At 40.5% G+C, this 19655-nt stretch overlaps 3 protein-coding genes across 5 annotated transcripts; 1 reads left to right on the forward strand and 2 right to left on the reverse strand.

Annotated features, from left to right (window-relative positions):
• Window positions 1–227: 227 nt before the first annotated feature.
• On the reverse strand, window positions 228–3081 carry tmem60 (transmembrane protein 60). Its single transcript, XM_062420774.1, has 2 exons — window positions 2941–3081; window positions 228–2653 (listed from the first exon to the last, which is right to left on the reverse strand). The coding sequence occupies exon 2, from the start codon at window positions 2565–2567 to the stop codon at window positions 2163–2165; it is 405 nt and encodes a 134-aa protein (XP_062276758.1). The 5' UTR covers window positions 2568–2653; window positions 2941–3081; the 3' UTR covers window positions 228–2162.
• A 693-nt stretch (window positions 3082–3774) lies between these two features.
• prr5a (proline rich 5a (renal)) lies at window positions 3775–12629 on the reverse strand. Of its 2 annotated transcripts, XM_062420776.1 has the most exons (11): window positions 12407–12629; window positions 11025–11155; window positions 8523–8648; window positions 8353–8433; window positions 7759–7807; window positions 7540–7597; window positions 7346–7437; window positions 7087–7227; window positions 6423–6558; window positions 6030–6308; window positions 3775–5924 (listed from the first exon to the last, which is right to left on the reverse strand). In XM_062420776.1, exons 2-11 carry the CDS (start codon window positions 11153–11155, stop codon window positions 5635–5637), a joined length of 1383 nt encoding a protein of 460 aa, XP_062276760.1. In that variant the 5' UTR covers window positions 12407–12629; the 3' UTR covers window positions 3775–5634. The 2 variants fall into 2 exon arrangements, with proteins under 2 accessions (XP_062276760.1, XP_062276759.1); XM_062420775.1 differs by lacking the exons at window positions 11025–11155; window positions 12407–12629 and having other exon boundaries at window positions 8523–9188.
• rad52 (RAD52 homolog, DNA repair protein) lies at window positions 12602–19369 on the forward strand. 2 transcript variants are annotated; one of them, XM_062420777.1, is made up of 12 exons: window positions 12602–12722; window positions 14372–14443; window positions 16030–16131; window positions 16436–16529; window positions 16636–16703; window positions 16836–16954; window positions 17081–17156; window positions 17247–17482; window positions 17568–17752; window positions 18486–18566; window positions 18651–18881; window positions 18963–19369. In XM_062420777.1, the coding sequence occupies exons 1-12, from the start codon at window positions 12660–12662 to the stop codon at window positions 19022–19024; spliced, it is 1389 nt and encodes a 462-aa protein (XP_062276761.1). In that variant the 5' UTR covers window positions 12602–12659; the 3' UTR covers window positions 19025–19369. The 2 variants fall into 2 exon arrangements, with proteins under 2 accessions (XP_062276761.1, XP_062276762.1); XM_062420778.1 differs by having other exon boundaries at window positions 12611–12733.
• The last annotated feature ends 286 nt before the right edge of the window (window positions 19370–19655 follow it).

Consider the following 19655-nt stretch of genomic DNA (forward strand, 5'->3'; position numbering starts at 1 on the left):
AAAGTACAGCTGACAACTGACAAAAAAAGTCTTTTAATTTGAGCTATAGCTGACCAGAGGCCTGTACTACGAAGCTGGATTAACATACTCGGGATATCTCTCTGTTACCTGGGTTGATTTACCCAGACATTCGCAATCCTGATAAACGGTACTACGAAGCTGCTTATCAAGTCGGTAATTTAACCAGGGTTTTCCAATCTTGATCAGTGCGCGCTCACGTAAAAGGGGTGGTGTTTGCAGCGTCTGACCAATCCCAAACATGGAGAAACCCTGCAGAGCAGCCTACTTTACCATGGAGGAGCAGACAATTATTCTTCAAAAATATGAAGAATTCAAACACATCATCCAGGCCAAAAGCAAAACTGTTCCCGCAGCAAAAGCCAGGAAGGAATGCTGGCAGAAAATTTCCCGGCTCTGTTAATGTGTAGATTCGTGAGATTATACAATATTAATTCATGGGACAATATAAACGGACAGCACTCTGATCATTCAATTTCACTTTATTACGGCACAGACGTTTAGGGCAGAGCGCTTCCTCAGTGCCCTTCCTTCCTTTCGTAGCGACATTACTTAGTTTAATATTCAACATTCAAAATACAAACCTATTATGCGCTTCAACCATTTGAGTGAATGATGTCAAACCAACTGTATTACAGACTAATATCCCTCTCGTGCCACAAGGCTTATTTTACAAATATATCTTTTCGTCAATTGTTTACAATTACAATAAATAAATAAAGTTATTATGCTCCCTGACCCTTTGATCTCAGAAAGTCAAACCAACTATATAACATACAGAATAATATCCCTCATGTGCATCAAGGATTATTTTTTAAATATATATTTTGATCATTTAAAAAATTGCATCTATTCCTAAAAACTCTTTCTCTCCTAAGCGCTCCTCTCACGATCCACGCACTAATGTCGACAGGATCTTCTAAGAGAATTTCCAGTTTCCAAGAGAACTGATTGGTCAGGAGGTGGTGCTTTTTGTACTCGTTGATCTCTTATCCAGAACATAACCTGCTCCGGAGCAGGTTAGCCGTTCAGCTTAAGTTACCATGGTGATTTACCCCGGTAAGAAGTGAACTAGCGTCGTAGGACGGAAACCCAGGGTTAACCCTGAAGTTACCTCGATAAGAGAAAATCCAGCTTCGTAGGACAGGCCTCTGATGAGTCAGGACAAACCCTGTTGATTTAGGGAACAACGTTGCTTTTCAGCTGACAGATGTTTATATTGTATTCACAGGAAACTATTTCTCCTAAAAGATGTAAACTAAAAATTTGACAGTGAAATAGATCTTTGCACAATGCAAATATTTTTTTAATTTGATATAATGACAGCAATTACAAAATTTACATCCAAATTGTGTAACCCGCAGAGCGAGATCCTGAGCAAATAGTAATAATGCATCATATATTGTCCATCTTTATGAATGTGGTGTAGTTTCTAACAGGTCAACAGTGATATCACAGACAGACAGTGAATGGCTCAACGGCTGGCAACACATGCTAGTGCATAACAGTGAAGAGGTGACTTTTAGTGTCATTTAGTGTAGCCAGGAACTGATGCACATTTTGGATCACAATAGCTGATCAATACCTCAGTTTGCTAGCAGTTTAAGTGCTCTGATTCTAAATTTGCCCGGTTTTCTTCTCCTGCTGCCTAAAGTCAAGCCAGAAGGCAATGCTGTGAACGCCAAAACAGTGTAAAAGCTGCGATTATTCTGAAGATGCCAAAAAAAACCTCCTTCAAACCAAAATGCAACAAAATAACATAATTTAGCTCTTCTGTGGCAGGAGAGAAAGATGCATTGATCCAAGTTTTTACTCTTGTGATACAAATTCCCAGTCCAACTGGTGCTACCTGTTTCTTTGAAACCTGTATATCACACTGTGTACAACTTATTTGGACCTCAGCCTGCTGTGATATATTTAACTTAGAGCAGTTACAGTGATTAATGTTATAATAACACTGACAAACAAACTAGTGTGGATCGTCAGGTGTGGACGATACTCAGTGCGCTCAGTAAGGTCAATATCAGCCCTGATACCAATCCAGTCACTCAGATTGGTGCATCTGTAGTGAGAGAAACTTAAGTATCAAAACCTTGAAGTCCCCTTCAGAACATTTCAACCCGTGTACTGCACAGTGTTCTGTTTCAGTCCCTCCTGTAGTGGAAAACACTGTGTCCCAGCTCCACCAGTGCCCCACCCAGCAGCACCCACAGGGGGACACACACCAAGCTGACCCACATTTCGGTGAGCTTCTCTAGGCGTGAGCATAGAGTCAGACAGAAGGCCAGCTTCAGCAACAGGGCTGTCAAGTACCACAACCTCCGCTTCAGACTCTGCTCACCATCCCTGGGGTCAAAGTCCGGCTTGCAGCGACCCGCCATCTTCACCACCAGCATGAGGATGAGGATGGTGTCAAAGGTCCAGACAGGGAGGAAGATGAGGAACCAGTTCCAGTGGACCTTGGAGTCTAGCTTGAGGACCAGCATGATGAGGAAGATCAGGGCGAAGATCCAGGAAAGGAGCACTCGCTGGGCCAGGGACATCTTCATCTACAGAGGACTGGCACCGAGCCAGTGTCATCAACACCCCAGGGAGACTGTGGAAGAGCCTGAGGACCACAGCCAAGGTGACAGACCTGGAAATACACCAAAACATAACAACAGAGCCATTTCCAGATGGACACGATGCTCCTGAAAACAGATGCTCGTTTTTGTCAAACAAAACATGTCATGGTAGATTTAATATGACAGGATGAGTCAAATGTACTCCAAAAATGCCTCCAACCAGCAGCAGCAGCTCTCTGGCTTTCCTAAAAGCTCTTCCTGTCACTTTCAGACCTGAAGCTACAGCAGCTTAGCATAACAGGCTTCACTGCGGCTAACTTATAAAACACACATATAAACTTTACTTAAACAGCCTTACCAGCTAGACCATCTGTCTTCTCAAGGGTTGAACGACCAGCTCTCCAGCACAAAGACTAATGTCGCCACTTTTAAACGACCTATCCAGTTTTTACAGCACAAGCAGGTCGTTCATGTGGAGCAGTTCAGTGTTGAGCTTCTGGCTGCTTTAGCTCGCTGCTAGCTTCCGCTAACAACAGGCCTGCAGGACTTCCGCTGGATATCAAAACAAAAGCGGGATGTTTATCTCCTCTCTCTGTATCTGATGTTTATGTCGTTATTAAGTCGTTTCAGGACACGCAGCTCACATCCTCCGTAACTCTGGAGGGGAACAAAGTCGATTTTACGAACAATTAACCCAGAGTCCACTTACTGTTATTATGGAAATGGTTTAACAGCCACATTAAAGGACAGGTTCAAATTTCCAGTTCTGTATTAAAACACTACACATGTACACTGACAGAGGCTTTTCTTGCTGTAATCATTTCTCCTGTTCATTCTGACTAATCTTAGTTAGTTAAACACGGGAAACATTGTTGACAAGTGAGAAGCCAAGCTCAAAAAAAAAAGTGCATCTTGACCTAATCACAGGGAATCACATTGTACAAATAAAGACTTACACACAGTGACAGTTTTAGGGCAATTCCACCTATAGAAGACTTTGAAATAGCATTGGGAGATACTTTCTACAGAAAATATAATCAAACTTATTAAATATAAAAATAAAATATGGATATGCCAATTTTTTTCTTGGTCCTCAGTATTTTAATCCTATGACACTGACTATAGACGAGCTTGACCAAACGAAGATAAGACAGAAGGAGATAACGCATGGTTTACATATTATTCAAATTTATTGAGTTTTTACTGGGCTAGTATAACAAATTAATACAAAGTACAACTCTGTAGACATCATAGATTGTCAAAAAAAGTAAAGTACAAAACGCTTGAGGTAAAACATCCTTGAAAAAGATTTGAGTTAAAAAGCCCTTATTAAAATCTCAATTCATTTTAAGGTAAAAGCTCACTTGACACTATCTAGCTGTCCTAAAAACCAACAATGCACTTTTATTTACAAGGTAGCAGTGGTGCAAAATACAGTGTGTGAGACAACATTCAATCAAGATTTTCATGTCTTTGTCGAATGTAAACAATAAACATCATCATATTCCTCAAACTCAGGCTGTACAAAGCTAATATAGAGAAGCAAATGCTGTCACACGATGTTTGGTCTAAGAAAAGACTTCTGCATTAGACCTCTACGATCGCTGGCCATAAAAAACAAACAGTTCAACAGTTCCACTTTTTCATAAGAAGCAGTACAAAAGTGAGAGCAGAAGACCTCATTTCTGTGTAAATGCCAACTGGCATACAACAGAGCGTAAACAGAAACTAGCAGAAATGTTATGAGGTTTAGAATACACACAAATAAAACAAATCCATGAAAAATGTAAAACATGATGATTATTTAAAGCCACTTTTGGTGGCTGTAGTCGCCACCTCCTCAGTGGAGGAAAAAAACTGTGGTGTGGAAACCTTGTAATTCAAATTTTGGTGATTTTTGTGTTTCTAACTGCTGCTGAAGGATTACATGCTCCTCAGCAGGTAAAAGAATATGGCTGGCGATATTCAATATTTTTGTTATTGTCAACAAAATCCTTAAAAAAGCCAAAACTGAAGATACATTGATCTCTCTCCCAGTACTTTACACAAATCTCAGCCACAAGAGCACTTGTTTATACTGAAGACGTAAATCTTTCAAAATCAGTCACAAGTATGACTTTAATTTCTTTTTTTAAAGGTTAAATATTTTTATAAAACAGTTGAGCATTGTAGATTTTTGCATACATTCTTCAAACAGAAGTAATTATTGTATTTATTAGGGATTATCTTTAACTGTGGTTTAACACTCGTTTGTGTTCTGGTGAGTATTAACAGTAGAGCTCTACTGTTTTTTTTGGGCCGACACCAATATTAGGGAGTAAAAAAAAAGATATTTTTTATTCACACAAACAGTGAGGCCCAAAAGTCTGAGACCATTTTCCCAGTGGTCAAGTAGTGTTTTGGACACGAATTAGGAAAAGGATCAAATGAACATAAAATGCTGCCTGTATAACTTTAAAAAAAAATAAAAATTAACCATTGTACATCAATACTGATATACCTGGCATAGGCTAATATCGGTCTGGCTCTAATTTACCAGGAGCATATATGAGGGATCAAACTACAGTGACTGTGTTAATGCACATGACACCAGTGCAACAGTGTGGCTCATTGAGATGTTTTTAAGAGGCAAAACATGTCAGTGCGATCAGTTTGTAGGTAGTTTTGGTCATTTCATGGGATTTGTTGACCATAAGAAAAAGAGAGTTATCCTTTAAGAAAATTATCTGAGGTTATAAAAACCTTTCAAAGCTCATTTGATAAAGTTACAACTACACTGCCGTCAAGTTGAAAACACAGTAAAACATCTCCAGCTTTTTAATAACAATGAAATTAGGCAAGAGTGTTTTTCTTAGCTCTTAGAAAATTACATTTTTAGAGTTACGAGGTTTGCATCCACCAGTGAAAGCAGCAGGAATGACCTCTGCGTACAACAGTAAGAAAAGAAAGTGGTACCCATTAAACGAAATGTAGTTTTAAGATTTCTTTTTGACTTTGTCCCAGATTATTACCGTACACATGTGAGGGGGTGCGTTCCTAAAGGCAACCACAGCTACACAGTGCTCTGCCTGCTTTCGCGGCTGTACCCCATGGCCTCTGAGGAGTGGGGGGGGAAATCAATAAATATCCCATCGGAGTCTGAGTCTGCAGACTCTAGCACTTGTCCAATTATGGTTTCGGGGCTGGATGATTCACTGGGTGGCGTGGAGGATGCAGCCTTACTGAGATCAGTCATTGTTGTTGTGGCCTCAGTGCCGTGGAGGGCTCCTGAGGAGTGAAGGGGAAGGATGGAGGCAGACGTAAGAGGCAAGTCCAGAGCGCTGGCTCCTGCTTGTACGATACCTGTGAACCAGATGGTTATTACTGATTAATACATTATTTTTTCTATATAACCAACAGAATAAAATCTTAGCTTCTTCATAAACAGAAAACAAAAGTGTGTCATACCTTTGAACTGAGAGGCCACACACAGCCTGTTAGAGGAGGAGCCAGACAGTTCAGATCCCGAGGCCAGGTCAGCGTAGGCCAGTCCTTGTTCCTCCAGGCATGATATAATCTCACAGGCTGAGTGGCGCCTAATTCCTCCACTGCCAATGGAGCTGGCATCTGGGTCATACTCAGCCACGGGGGTCAGCAGCAGAGGGATATTGTAGCTTTTCGATCGTACCACTGGGTTTTTAGACAGCTGATCTGCAGACTTGGAACAGCCCCAATGTAAACGCTTCTCTGAAATACGAGAAGAAAATCAGGGAAGGTGTTGTTGTAAGTTGTTTTACTTGTCGGACACACACACACACACCATTGTTAAGCTTTTCTGGGTTCATGCACACAATGCCTCACCCAGAACACAGCATTGGGCCTCTGTGCCATCTCCAGAGTACAAGCCATGGGTGCCCAGGTAGGGCAAGACCACCTTCTGAACAAGAGACTCGAGCCTCAGGTAGTCCTCATTCAAACCCCGTGACTCATGGACCCCCTACAAACAGAAGAGACAGACATCAATCACACCTACAGATTTTTTTTCGATTTGATCTATACTAAAGCTTCTCCATGTCCATGAGAAATGTAAAGAGTGAAAATTCTGATAAATGTTTAATAGAATAAGTAATTTATTAAGTAAAAATATGAAACATTTTCTCTTTTCGCAGTTTCTCATTTGAGGATGTGCATTTCTCTGTCTCACATCCATGTAAACTGAATAACTTTGGTTTTTATGACTGCCTACTTAATATATAAATATTATTTATCACAATTTTCATCTTGGCTTTTTTTTGTTTTGATGCCATTCTGTGTCACGTGAGTTTATATTTATATGTAAGTACAAAACAGTAGATCTGAGTATGATCTCAGATGCAAATCAGGAAATGTGTCTGTGACCATTTTACCCTGCTAGTTATGGCTGTTAAATGTACTGTTTAAACTTTAAAACATGATTTCCTTCATAAGTAACAGAGAGAATAACCAAACAGTATGCAAGTCAACGCATTTAAGTCTGCAGGCCTACCTGTAGAATAAGCAGCATCTGTGTAACAGAAGGGGGCACCCGAGCCCGAGGCCGAGACAGGGCGTCCTCTAACTTGACGCTCAAGACTATGGTGTTCCTAAAGTGAAGCAGAGCTAGTTGTCGGACGGACGGTTCCTTACCCTGCACACAGGGAGGAAACAGAAAACAGCGCAACTGAGTAACAATCACCATTATCCAGTTGAGGTTATTGATCCTTTGGAGTGGTCAGGGGAAAAACCAGCAGACTCTTAAGATGTACCTGAACCGGGTGGAAGATGGCCTGCAACATCGAGAGAACATCACAGAAGAAGAAGTCCCAGGTTTCTGCCAGAGAGTCAAGTAACTTCTGACCTGCATTGACCACAAAGAGGCAAACCAAAAAGACAGTTCGATTAAGCTTAATGTACTGACGCTGACCACCGCATAATGTATTCAGACCACGTTCAGTCGTACCTTCGTAGAACCTTATTTTGTCCCGAAGGATGACCATGCCTTTTGTCAGCAACTGGTTCTGTGAAATTAAGCGAGAAGATGTCATTAAATATGAAAATTTGACATGAGCTGATTGCCAACTTCTGTGAAACGTCTCATATATTTCACGTATCTAAATTATGTTTTTGAAGCCATTTACTGATCCTAATCCTGTTTCATTCAGTATTAAAAGTCTATTACCTGAAGGTATTCCGTGAAGAAAGACCCCACCTCAGTCTTCAACAGATGCCTGGGAAAACAATTATGTCATCTGCTTCACTATATGACTCAAATACAACGAAAATGAACAGCATTCACTCATTATTAGAAACTAAATGCGTCAGTGCAGCTTTTTACTGGTGAATAAAGTGTTTACAATCTGCAATTAATTACTTAATTACACTAATTTTCAGGTTACTGCACATTCCAATCAACACCCTGTTTTCCTGCATTATGCTCAGATTTCGACGTGCAGTTGACAAAAATGTGTGTCAACCTCCCTCGTGTGTTTTTCCACACATGTAAATGTGTTTACTGAGCTTTAATGGAGGGTGATGTGATATAAGGGATGTGTCTGGTTTAGAAAGATAATGAGATATCTGGCACGACCACATGACTCTCCAGGCCCGCATACAGTACCCTACACACACAAACAAACTCATTCACTATAATACATTCAGTCAGCAAACATAGTACAGACAGTAATTATACTAATTATAGCACAAAATGACATCAACAGCATAAAATCAGGATGTTTTCTCTGCAGATTGAGTGTGTGCGGCTGTCTAAACTTACCGGACACCTTCATTGAGGACGTAGAGCTCGTTATCTGCCAAGCCTTTCTTCTGGAAGACTGCGATGACGGCGTTGTGGATGCTGCGACACCAAACACACACAGACTTGTGTTTACATTACTGTCCCATTTAAATACATCATTTTTTGCGTCTTGGTTTTCTTTGGTGTACCTGTTCCAGGTGGCGTTGGCTCCTGCCCTCTTCTGCTTCTCCCCTCTGTCCTCCGGCGAACTTTTCTCGCTCTTCCCCAGCTCGCTGAGACTGGGGGAGCTCATCAACTTCAGCCGGTGCAGAGTCCTCATGAGAAAGAGTTGGTGGGGTGGAGAGAAACAAGAGTATGCACTAAGTACTGGACAAGAGAGAAAGAAGGTCAGGCTACGAGCTGACACACAGACACACAGGGAGGGGGGGAAACACGAGGAGATAGCTGGAGGGGCCGAGGAGAACATAAGCATCGCAAGCAAGCCTGAGAGAGAGGAGAGAGAGAGAGAGAGAGAGAGAGAGAGAGAGAGAGAGAGAGAGAGAGAGAGAGAGAGAGAGCATAGGGAGAACACACAATGACAATACAAAGAGCGGCCGGTGACAGAGGAGGAGAGAAGTAGGACAGAATGATGCATGGTAAGAGAGGGGCAGCACGTTAAGAACAGGATGGGTGGAGCCAAGCCGAGAGGTGGGCCACGCTGTTACCACAAAGCCTGAAGTCTCAGAAGAGAAGGAAACAATAGCACATGCACTGATGGGACATACTCTTCCTCCCTCTCTGCCTCTCTTCTCTTTTCTCAACACAATACAACCATTGATGCAAACAAATATTTATGCAGAACACAGATGCCAGAGGAACTGCAGGGTAAGCAGACGGGAGCAGCGGGGACTGTGTCGCGCTTGTCACTGTACAGCGAGGAGGTGGAGGAGGTAGTCATGCAGTTTATTGACAACAAAAACAGGGACAACAACATAGGAAGTCAGTGATACAATACAGGACAATAAAGGAGGTTTTCCTGCTCTCCCATTTTCTGCACAGCTGTTGATGAGTGGTGCAGGATAACAAAAGTAACAAGTAGCACAATGTTGGAGACACAAGTCTGACCAATACTGGATTTTTGAAGGAAATAATTATAATCAGACACAAAGATAATGAACTACACATGCTCAGAGATCATTCATATCCTGTAATGCTCTAAAAGAAATAAGTGTAATATAAGAGTCGCATTTGTTGTGCTTGATTTTTGATTGATGGTGATGTTGTTGTTTTCATTGTGTTGCCTCATACTATGGAGCACTCTGCTGTTTGATGATTAACTGTAATGTCCTTGTTGTTGTCTAACAATTACCACGGACACACAAGGAATTTATTAAACTAAACTTACTATTAACTACTTAATATTACTTATTAACTATCAGTGTTTGAGAATTTAGAGGAATAGTCATTTTTTTTAGGAATATACTAATTTTCTCTTGACCAGAATTAGGTAAGAATTTGGATGTCTGTACAGTCAATTTGAATTTGAAGGAAGCTGCTGGTTAGCTTAGCTTAGCATAAAGACTGAAGGCTGAAAACAAGAACAAAATACACCATGGCTCTCTCTATATATAATTTGTGTAAAATTGACAAATTGTGGTTTTACAGGGAGTTATCTGCTAGACTATTTCCTTTGACTTCAGGGAGTTACTGCACCTTACCAAGAAATAGTCCCGCTCACATTTTGCTTTTTGTACCTGAACAGCATCAGGCTAGCTGTTTCCCTCTGTTTCCAGTGTTTGTGCTAAGCTAAGCTAACCTACTGGCAACAGTTTCATCCTTCACACACAGACATGAGAGCAGTATCAATCTTCTCATTTCATGCTCAACAAGAAAGCAAAGCAATATACTAAAACTTCAAACAATTGAAAAAAATGTGACAACAATATTGTCCAATAGTTGTTTTTTTTTTTGTTTTTTTACAGAAACCCAAACAAAGAATTTTGATGAGTATACCTTAAATTAGTCTTTTTTTCTTAAAAGGTATTTGGGCAGGACATTCACTACATATCAGCCAACATACAGACCAATTCTGATCTGATATCTATAGTGAGTTGAAATGGTCAATTTGTCGGACTGGCTCTCTACAACTCAAGACATCCTTCCCTTTAAGGATTATTGTAAATCCTAACTCCCGGATGTGATCACAGTTATTAATCTTTACTTGCATTCAATGAAGAATGAAAATGTCCTGAGATGAGTGTAAAAACAGAAAACACTGTTTGAATATTTTCAGGGTGAAAACTAGAACTCTGAAGAAGACGAAATGATGAGTTCAAACCCACGCAGTCCAGAAACTCTCTGCTGACAGCAAGGCAGTAAACAACAGACCCCCTTCGACACCCACGCAGGCACACACACAAACACACACATGCAAACATGAAAAGCAAGCGTTGTAAATCAACACACATGTATGAACTGATGAGATGTACGCATGTAATAAAATAAGTCAATCAAACATCCCACCAGGAGACCATTATCTTTAGGTCAAAATCTTTAGATCTTTAAGGTGTTGCAAACAATGCATAGCCAGTTAATGAAATCTTTGGGGGGGACGAGAGACAGTGGGATTTTAGTGAATGCTAATGAATATTTCATGCGTTTTCCAGGATGCTGTATGTTCTGAAATGTTAATCCCAGGAACTGATCCTTACCTCCTGATTGGATGTTCACTGCTGCTCTCCATGTCCGGGCTCGGGGGAGGGGCGGAGAAGGTGCTGAAGTTGAGAGAGAGGGGTCGGGGGGAGGGCCGGGAGGCGTGCCTCCGCCTGAGTCCATCAAGCATCTGAACACAGGAGGGGAAATGATGTAAAAAAGGTTATTATGATTTGAGTAAAAGAGAAGATATGAACATAGAGCCTACGGGCACGATCAAAATGCTTTTTGAGACAACAAAAAATGTCTCAGGCATTTAATATAATCCACTCATATCTTCCTTTCAGACAAAGGAGAACATTACAGCACTGAAACAGACACACATAACACATTAAAGCAAATAAATCCACAAAACTGTGACCTCCTTAAAAGATTTATAGTCTGAAATCAGCAGGATTTCCTTATTCTGTCATAGACTATTATTTCAACACTACTGAGCAAGTATTTTGTAATCATTGCTCAACCTAAGACTCCAACCTTGCCACACGTATGCGTAACATTTGGGAAGAAAGGGGAAATGTGTGCGTGTGTGTGCATGTACAGTATATGTGTATATACAGTATATGGTTCCCCTGGAGTATGACATTACAGTATTATAGTCTATTTGGGTGTCACCCCACAGAAACACACTGTACATAGTAAAACACCATCCTCTGGTCAGGGGGAGAACAACAGTCTGGGCTGTCACTCTTCAGACAAAAGACACAACACCAGCCTCCTTTCACTGCCACCCTGCATGCAAGTGATAAAATGGGTGACTGGTGTATTTTCAGAGGGATTGGTCTGCAGTATCATTAGAGTAAGTCGCACACACACACACACACACACACACACACACACACACACACACACACACACACACACACACACACACACACACACACACACACACACACACTGAGGCAGACTACACTGTCTACCAAACATGCCATGCCACGCCAGTCTGGGCATTTCTGCTCTTGTTCGCCCTCCTCCTTGTCTTGTAGGGGCGCCTACAGTCGGATCGATGCCACTTATCTCTATCACCATTTGTCACTATTGCTTTTCTGGCCTATTGATATCCCACTGCACTGCCCCTGTCATGTTTATTCGACATAAAAGAGCCAATCAATCGGCCAGACACGCAATCAACAGTCCACGTTTATCCTACAGGGAGGAATGTTTAGCCAGTCGTGCGTACGTGGAGGTTTTTCTATTTTTTCTACCTGTGTGGACGACAAAATGAGGAAAAGTACCACTGTAAACAACGCGACTGTCTCATGGACACACACAGACTGGCACAGATGCATCATAAAGTCCACCTATGGATGGAAACTGTATCATAATGGCCACAAAGTTGCCGTATGTCATGCGCCTGTGCCCGCCTGTAGCCTGTACGCACCGTGCCTTCTCCTGTCGCGTTTTTCCTGATTAGATGAATCGGTCATGTAGTCCTGATCAGGAAGTCTTTACAGTCCGGGGCTCATCAGCGGCGGGCTCCTCTACTGTTCCCCGCCAGTCTGCGCACCCACACGGGCATCAGGGTGCTCGCAGATGAGGGGTCCGACCTGCGGTGCAGTGGAGGGGGACTCATTCATGAAGCATGCAGCTCCGCTCGCTCGCTTTCTGGCTCGCCCCCGCTATGTTTTGACGAGATGCAAAGCGAACCTGCACGCGTGGACGCGCGACCGCGAACAAGCACATGCACGCGCACCGAGGTCTTTAAACTGTATGCAAATAAGAGGGCACCAATGTGATTCAAATTATGAGTTTTTGTCCTGCATTGCACATTTATGAAAAATGTCACATTTTATTCATTAACCATTAAAACGAAAAGTCATATAGGTCACAGATTTACTAAAGGCCATGAACCCAACCCAAAAACCATCTAAAACTAAACAAGAGTTATCAGTAGGCCTACAGTAAATACAGGTATGCAGAGTCGCCTAGATATTGCTGCTGGAGAAAGACACATTGACCCCAATCTATGTCGTTTAATACAGTGGGTGTCTTGCCATCTGTCAGTGCAGACGATGGGATTTTGCAGATAATCCCCCATTTCCACGAGTGTTTGGTGTAAACAATTAAGAGCCATTTGCAATTTAACCAATATAACAATTTCAACGGCTTCCTCAGAATATAAAACTGTATTTTAATTTTTTTTTTATTTGACTGGTGCGCAAATAAGCAAACATCAAATAATGACATTCATTTGCGTGTTGTGACAGTTAATCTGTGCTTGCAGGAAAACGCTCTCATTGGATCAAAGAGATGCACATCAGCACACTGCACAGCACCCATATAATATAAATAAATAAATACAATAAAGGGAATTTCTTTCACGTCAGATTCAGTCTATGATGTTTTTCTGCTCAGATAATCATTTGCACGATTTATTCAGAGTGAAAACGTGAAAAGACAAAAAAGATCAAGAAGCCGACGATTTAAAAAAAAAGCATTAAAAAGGTGAAAAATAATAATATGGATATACAGACAATATTTTGATGTCTATCTTTCTACATTTACTCACCATAATTAAAAATAACAACAACACAGTGCAGGTTGAAAATCACTATTTGGTGGAGCTGTTAACAACTCATAGACATCTGAAATGTGATCCCGACTACACACTGCTTTTTGTAAGACGTCAAAAGCCGAAAAGATATTCAGTCTCTGACATATTCACTCTTTTTTTTAATTGAGTTTTAGTATAATCTGCATTACAAAATAATTGCACTTGTAAATTATACATTAGGTGTATGTAGTAACATTAAGAACAATCATACAACAGAATATAAAACAAAATTGTAACAGAGCAGAGGAGAGAAAAAGAAAACAAATGGAAAGACAGCACCTACGAAAACAACAAAAAATAAATAAATGAAATGAAATAAATAAAACATAACGAAAACATAACAAACAAAACACAAAAAACACACTGACATAGTTTAAAACATATTCATTAATGATTACATTGTCTACTACGCTATAGTAAGAATGAACGCAAAAACAGAGCTCAGTGCTTTTAACCATGCCTCTCTATTTTCCGACAACCCCTGAAGGCAGCATAAACTCCACCTCCGGTTATTCGGCGGGAAGTTCAGATATTGTTTCCGTCCAACTACAGTGTAACGATAGCAGGCTCCGACTCAGTCATTAAACACAGAAATCACTTTTTAATAAGTGTAACAGGTGAGTTTGTGACATTCAGTCATGGCTGGTGTAAAACTGAAGCCGGTATTAGCTGTACAATGTGAGCTTCTTTAGACCTGTGCTGCGGCAGCTCAGCTTCATTTTTCATTTTTTTTAGCGTTTAATAAAGAGTTGTTATTTGGTCAAACGGTCTCATGTGTGTTTACATGTGCAGGTCATGTCTGCAGCCATGTCCACTAACACTGAGGAGAAGAGCACCCCTGCACCCAGCAAGCGTTTCGGACAGGTAGGTGGAGAAACAACACTGCTTGGACATACTCACATAGAGAGTACTGACACCTCTTAAAGTTTTACTGAAAACTTCTGTTACCCAAATGTGGCTCAGGTGTGCAGATTTTAATGCGTTTGTGAGGTAAACGAAGCTACGGAAGCCGAGAAAGGTCGTGAACGTGATTTAAAAAAAAAAAAGTTATCTCGAGATCACGATGTAATTATTTAATTTTCTCGTAATAACGATTAATTATCCCTGTACTGTATTTTATGGACCGCATCAGTATCTGAAGTATCTGAAGTCAGATACTGATTACATTTTGCTCAATATTTTTTTTTAATATTTTGTAAATAAATCATGATGTGGGCTTATTTGGAGCACACATGGGCTTAAATGGTGTCACAGTACCAATTAAGGCCATGCCAGACTTTTGACCTTTTTCATAAAATATCTTTATATTATATTCCAAAATCTACATGAACTAATGAACACATTTTCAAGTGAGAGATAAATTAAAGTAATGATCTCCCTTATACATCATGTCAGTATCCATGACTAACACCTGAACATAGATTTTGGTGGGCTTAATAGGTACAGGCTAACCTAACATCTGAAAACATTTGTTAGAAAGTATGACTTTGATTAAGTAATCGAAATAGTTAAATTACTGATTACATTTTAAATAGGGTAAGTAGTCATCTGTAACCTATTACATTTACAATATTGAGCTCCTGAATTCAAAAGAAATAGCATCAGTCAAACTATCTTTTATTGTATAATTATGACAATCTATGAAAAGGCCAGTGTTTCTGCCCCAGTCTGAATGTTTTACCTGTTCATTGCTCACATTCAGGTAGATTGGATGCCTTCAATTAGAAATACATCTGCATACAAGTGTTTTTGTGTATTAATGTACCAGTAACCACCATCCAAAAAATGTCAATGAGTGGATAGAGACATGTTTCTTCTAACATAGTGCTCAAAACTGCAATTAGTTGATTAGTTGACCGACAGAAAATTTAATAGTCAACTATTTTGATGATTAATTAATTGTTTCAAGTCATTTTTTAAGAAAAAAGTAAAAATTCTCTTGTTTCAGATTCTTAAATGTCCTTCTATGACAGTTAATCTTTGGATTGAGGACAAAACTAGACATTTGATGAGGTACATTTTTTATTTATGTCAGTTATTTTCTGACATAAATAACTAATCGAGAATATAATACGACAACCGACTCACATATCGGTTATGGAAAATAATCATTAGCTGCACCCCCTTAACAACTGTGTAGATGGAAAATCAATGAAAATCAATCAATCAATTAAAAGTGGGAGGGGGGATGATTGCATCAAGCGGCAAGAATAACAGAATAGTCATTCATTGTTTTTATTATATAATATTCTTCAGCTTCAGGCAACTTCAAAGAATAGGAATAAATTGCGATTGTTACACATTTTTCATTAAAGGGAAAATCACTACGCTGTATGATTTGAAAGTAAAACAACAACAAGTGTCTGGATGACTGATACAAATATCCCCAGTCACATAACTTATTTTGTGTACTTTTACTTCTTTCTGTCCTCATTGCTTTGTGGTGTCAGCTTACCTACACTGCTGAGGAGTACCAGGCGGTACACAGAGCTCTGCGGCAGCGGCTGGGACCAGAGTACATCAGTACCAGAATGGCTGGAGGAGGACAGAGGGTGAGTCTTTTCTTGTTTTTCTCTCTCTGCCTGTCTCGCCTGACTCTTTGTTTCTGTCCAGCAGCTTTGAAACCAGTTTAAAGTGACTTGTAGAATTGCTTCAAATAAACAGAGTTAAGTGTGTTGAAATGTATTTATAGCAACACATAATTACTCCGCACATGCATTTTCATGGCTGGTTTGTAATTTCTTTATACTTTCTAAATAAATAAGAAAACAGAAATACTTTGTTGCAATGCAGGTCAATATTTAACCCAAATTTTCTAGTTTGAAAAATTAGCATTTGGATGTCACACTCTTCCAGGTGTGCTACATTGAGGGGCACCGGGTCATCGGCCTGGCCAACGAGATGTTTGGATACAACGGATGGTCTCACTCCATCTCGCAGCAGAACGTCGGTATGACTTGTGGAGCCTCTTAAACAACAGTGGATCACGTTTCACTGTCAAATCACCACACTGCCTCACAGCAAGACTAACCAGACCCCGTATTTGTGTTTCACAGACTTTGTAGACCTCATCAATGGGAAGTTTTATGTCGGAGTCAGCGCGTTTGTCAAGGTGCAGCTGAAGGTTAGACTGAAAGAAATTGTTTTTCTTTCTTGATTGTGATTCCAGCAGTATTTTACATTATTTGAACCCTTGTGACCCTCTGAAGCACATATGGTTGATGGATTTGTGTGACTGGAATAACTTTTTCTCCAGGATGGAGCGTTTCATGAGGACGTGGGCTATGGAGTCAGTGAGGGACTGAAGTCTAAAGCTCTGTCACTGGAAAAAGCAAGAAAAGAAGCAGTTACTGACGGCATGAAGAGAGCGCTGAAGTAGTGGAATTTTATTATTTATGCCTCTTTTAAATTTACCTAGAAAACTGTAGAACATTTTGTTTTGTTAATAACTCATCAAATGTTGGCACAAACATTTGATGTATAATTGTTTGTCTTGTTGAGGTGCTTTGGTAACGCTCTTGGAAACTGCATCCTGGATAAAGAATACCTCGTAGCTATCAACAAGATCCCCAAACAGGTCAGATGCAGTGAAATCATTCATGTCTTGTGTTTTTATTTTTATTTTTTCTGTGGATTCTCAATCTAGTCACTTCTCTTCTACACAAAGCCTCGTCCTCCTCTAGACCCCACCCAGACTAAGCGCACTGAGGGTGAGCCGTCAGTGGAGAAGGCCCGGTTCTCCAGTTTGGTCCGAGAGGAAAAGCCTGTGTCTGCGGTGGGTCCTGCCAGGACGCCACTGGAACCGCGAGTCTTCCACCAGAACCAGAACACAAACTGTTCAGAAGCTCACACTCCTAACGTCGGCTCTGCCACTGACAGGAAGAGTGAGAACCTCTGTTCCAGGTAAATGGCACCAGATCTACTTTCTGTTTTCAACAGCACTGAAACCTCCTCGTGTCATTTCATTCTTCCCGTTTCCTCCCCTCAGACCTGACGTGGACTTGTTGGATGTTGTTGGGGCTGAAACAAACTCAGACCCTAAACAGCTGAGAAAACTGCGGCAGCAGCAGCTACAGCAGAAGTTCAGGAGAGAGATGGAAACTAAGAAGCTGCTACAGAAACAGGATCAAGCCAAGACTGAGGATGCAGAGGTTGCTATTGGACAAGGATCCAGTGGGTGTTAGAGTTTGATGTTTTGTTTTAAATTTTTTTCAACAATGAATTTCTCCCTCATACCTGCACTAACACTGGTTATGAATAAGACCGTGGCAAATGGCAGCTTTCTGGGACAGGAATCTCATGAACTCCACAAAAAAGAAACTTTCTTCCAGACAGTTTCCAGACACTCTGTCTAATAAGAGATATTTTGGCCTTATGCGTACCACAGTACATATGAGGGCTGTTTGTGTTTATGTTGTGCAGATTGGCACTGCTAAATAAATTTAGCTGAATTGCAAATGTCAGATGTGACGGAGAGAGTCCGTTTTTATTCACTGATTTTGCAACCTTGCCAGAAATTTAAATTACTCATGCTTTGTCTTTTAATTTATTTTTGTATTTTATATGTAATTTTGGGCATCATGTGAGCTGTTATGTCTCTTATTTATTCTTCTGTACAGCACTTTGGTCAACTTTGGTTGTTTTAAAGTGCTTAACAAATAAAGTTGGATTAGATTGGATTGGATTAAATGATTATGCTACAACAAAATACTGAAAAATAAAAAGATAATTTTTGGGAAAGATTTGTCATTAAACCCTAAACATACTTTATATAATTGTCTATACATATATATTTTATTTGATGAACTTTTCTCTTTTTTTCCCTGGTTCAAAGTGTATCTTTGTTTTTAGGTTTTAAAAGTATAAGTGTGTTTTCTACCATCTTCATTGCGATCTATCTCTCCAGGTCATGATGGTGTAGCTGCTGTTAGTGACAGTGCCGCAGAGGGACACAGGAAGCCCTGCAGCAGGGACGAGTATTTAGCAGGTGCTGTGAGCCACCACCAGAGGGCTCAACACATAATCCGCCTCTGGTTCCCTTCTTGTAATTCTGGTTTGTGTTTCTCTGCAGATGATCCGGAGCTCTGGAATTTCACCCTGGATGGGATCGAGGAGTTGGATGTTCCCGCCGACGGCCTCCCCTCCAAAGGGCTCAGACCCAGCACACCCGGGAATCATCAGATGCAGACACGCAGTAAGACCCCACAAAGAGCCCCTCCAGGCGAGGCCCCGTCACACAGCACAGCACATGACCGGACTCAGTACAGACCTCAACAACAGAACCAATATCAGGAGGGACAGGGTGAGATATCATTGGAGGAGATCTGTCAGTGAGATGTTTGCTGAGTATCGTGGTGTCTAATTCACTTTTTCAACCTCACAGGTGAATCCCTCAGTCCCTACAGACACGGACAGTACATGAAGAAACGCAGACTGGACACGTGAACTTTTAACACTTTATAATCCAGTCATATGATTTAGCTCTGTTTTATATTTATTTCAATGAAAATACATTTATGTAGGTTATAGTTCAATGCATTGTTGCACAAATATTGTTTGGTTTTGTAAAGAAAAACCACGAGTCTGCAGCTGCAGTTTTAAGTTTTATATTAACAGTGTAATGCAGCAGCTGTAAGGTGGCTGCTCACAGGCCAAGGAACAACAGTCACACCAGGATTCAGGGTTATTCTAAGCTTTGGTGGAGAATGTTACATACGTTGTGTGCAAATAACATATTCAGGTTACTACTCAAAACAAATACTATCAAATGCTGATTTAAGAGCGAAAATCTTAAATACTCCCCCCCCCCCCCTTCATTAGCCATGAATACCTAATGTTCAGGTTTTCAGGGCTATTTAATAAAATTTGGTGAACAATTGTAAAATCCCATCCACTCAAAAATGTGTTTACTTTGTGTTTCCAGTTGAATGTTTGAGCTTCATTGTGCAGAGTGATGTATTAGCAGAGGTTGACACTCAAAGGCTGTTTTCACATTAATAATAATAAATCAAACTTATATAGCGCTTTATGCGGTGCTCAAAGACGCTTTACAATTTCCCTATTTCCCTATTTAAAG

The sequence above is a fragment of the Scomber scombrus genome, chromosome 6 (assembly GCF_963691925.1).
Source record: "Scomber scombrus chromosome 6, fScoSco1.1, whole genome shotgun sequence".
NCBI lineage: Eukaryota > Metazoa > Chordata > Actinopteri > Scombriformes > Scombridae > Scomber > Scomber scombrus.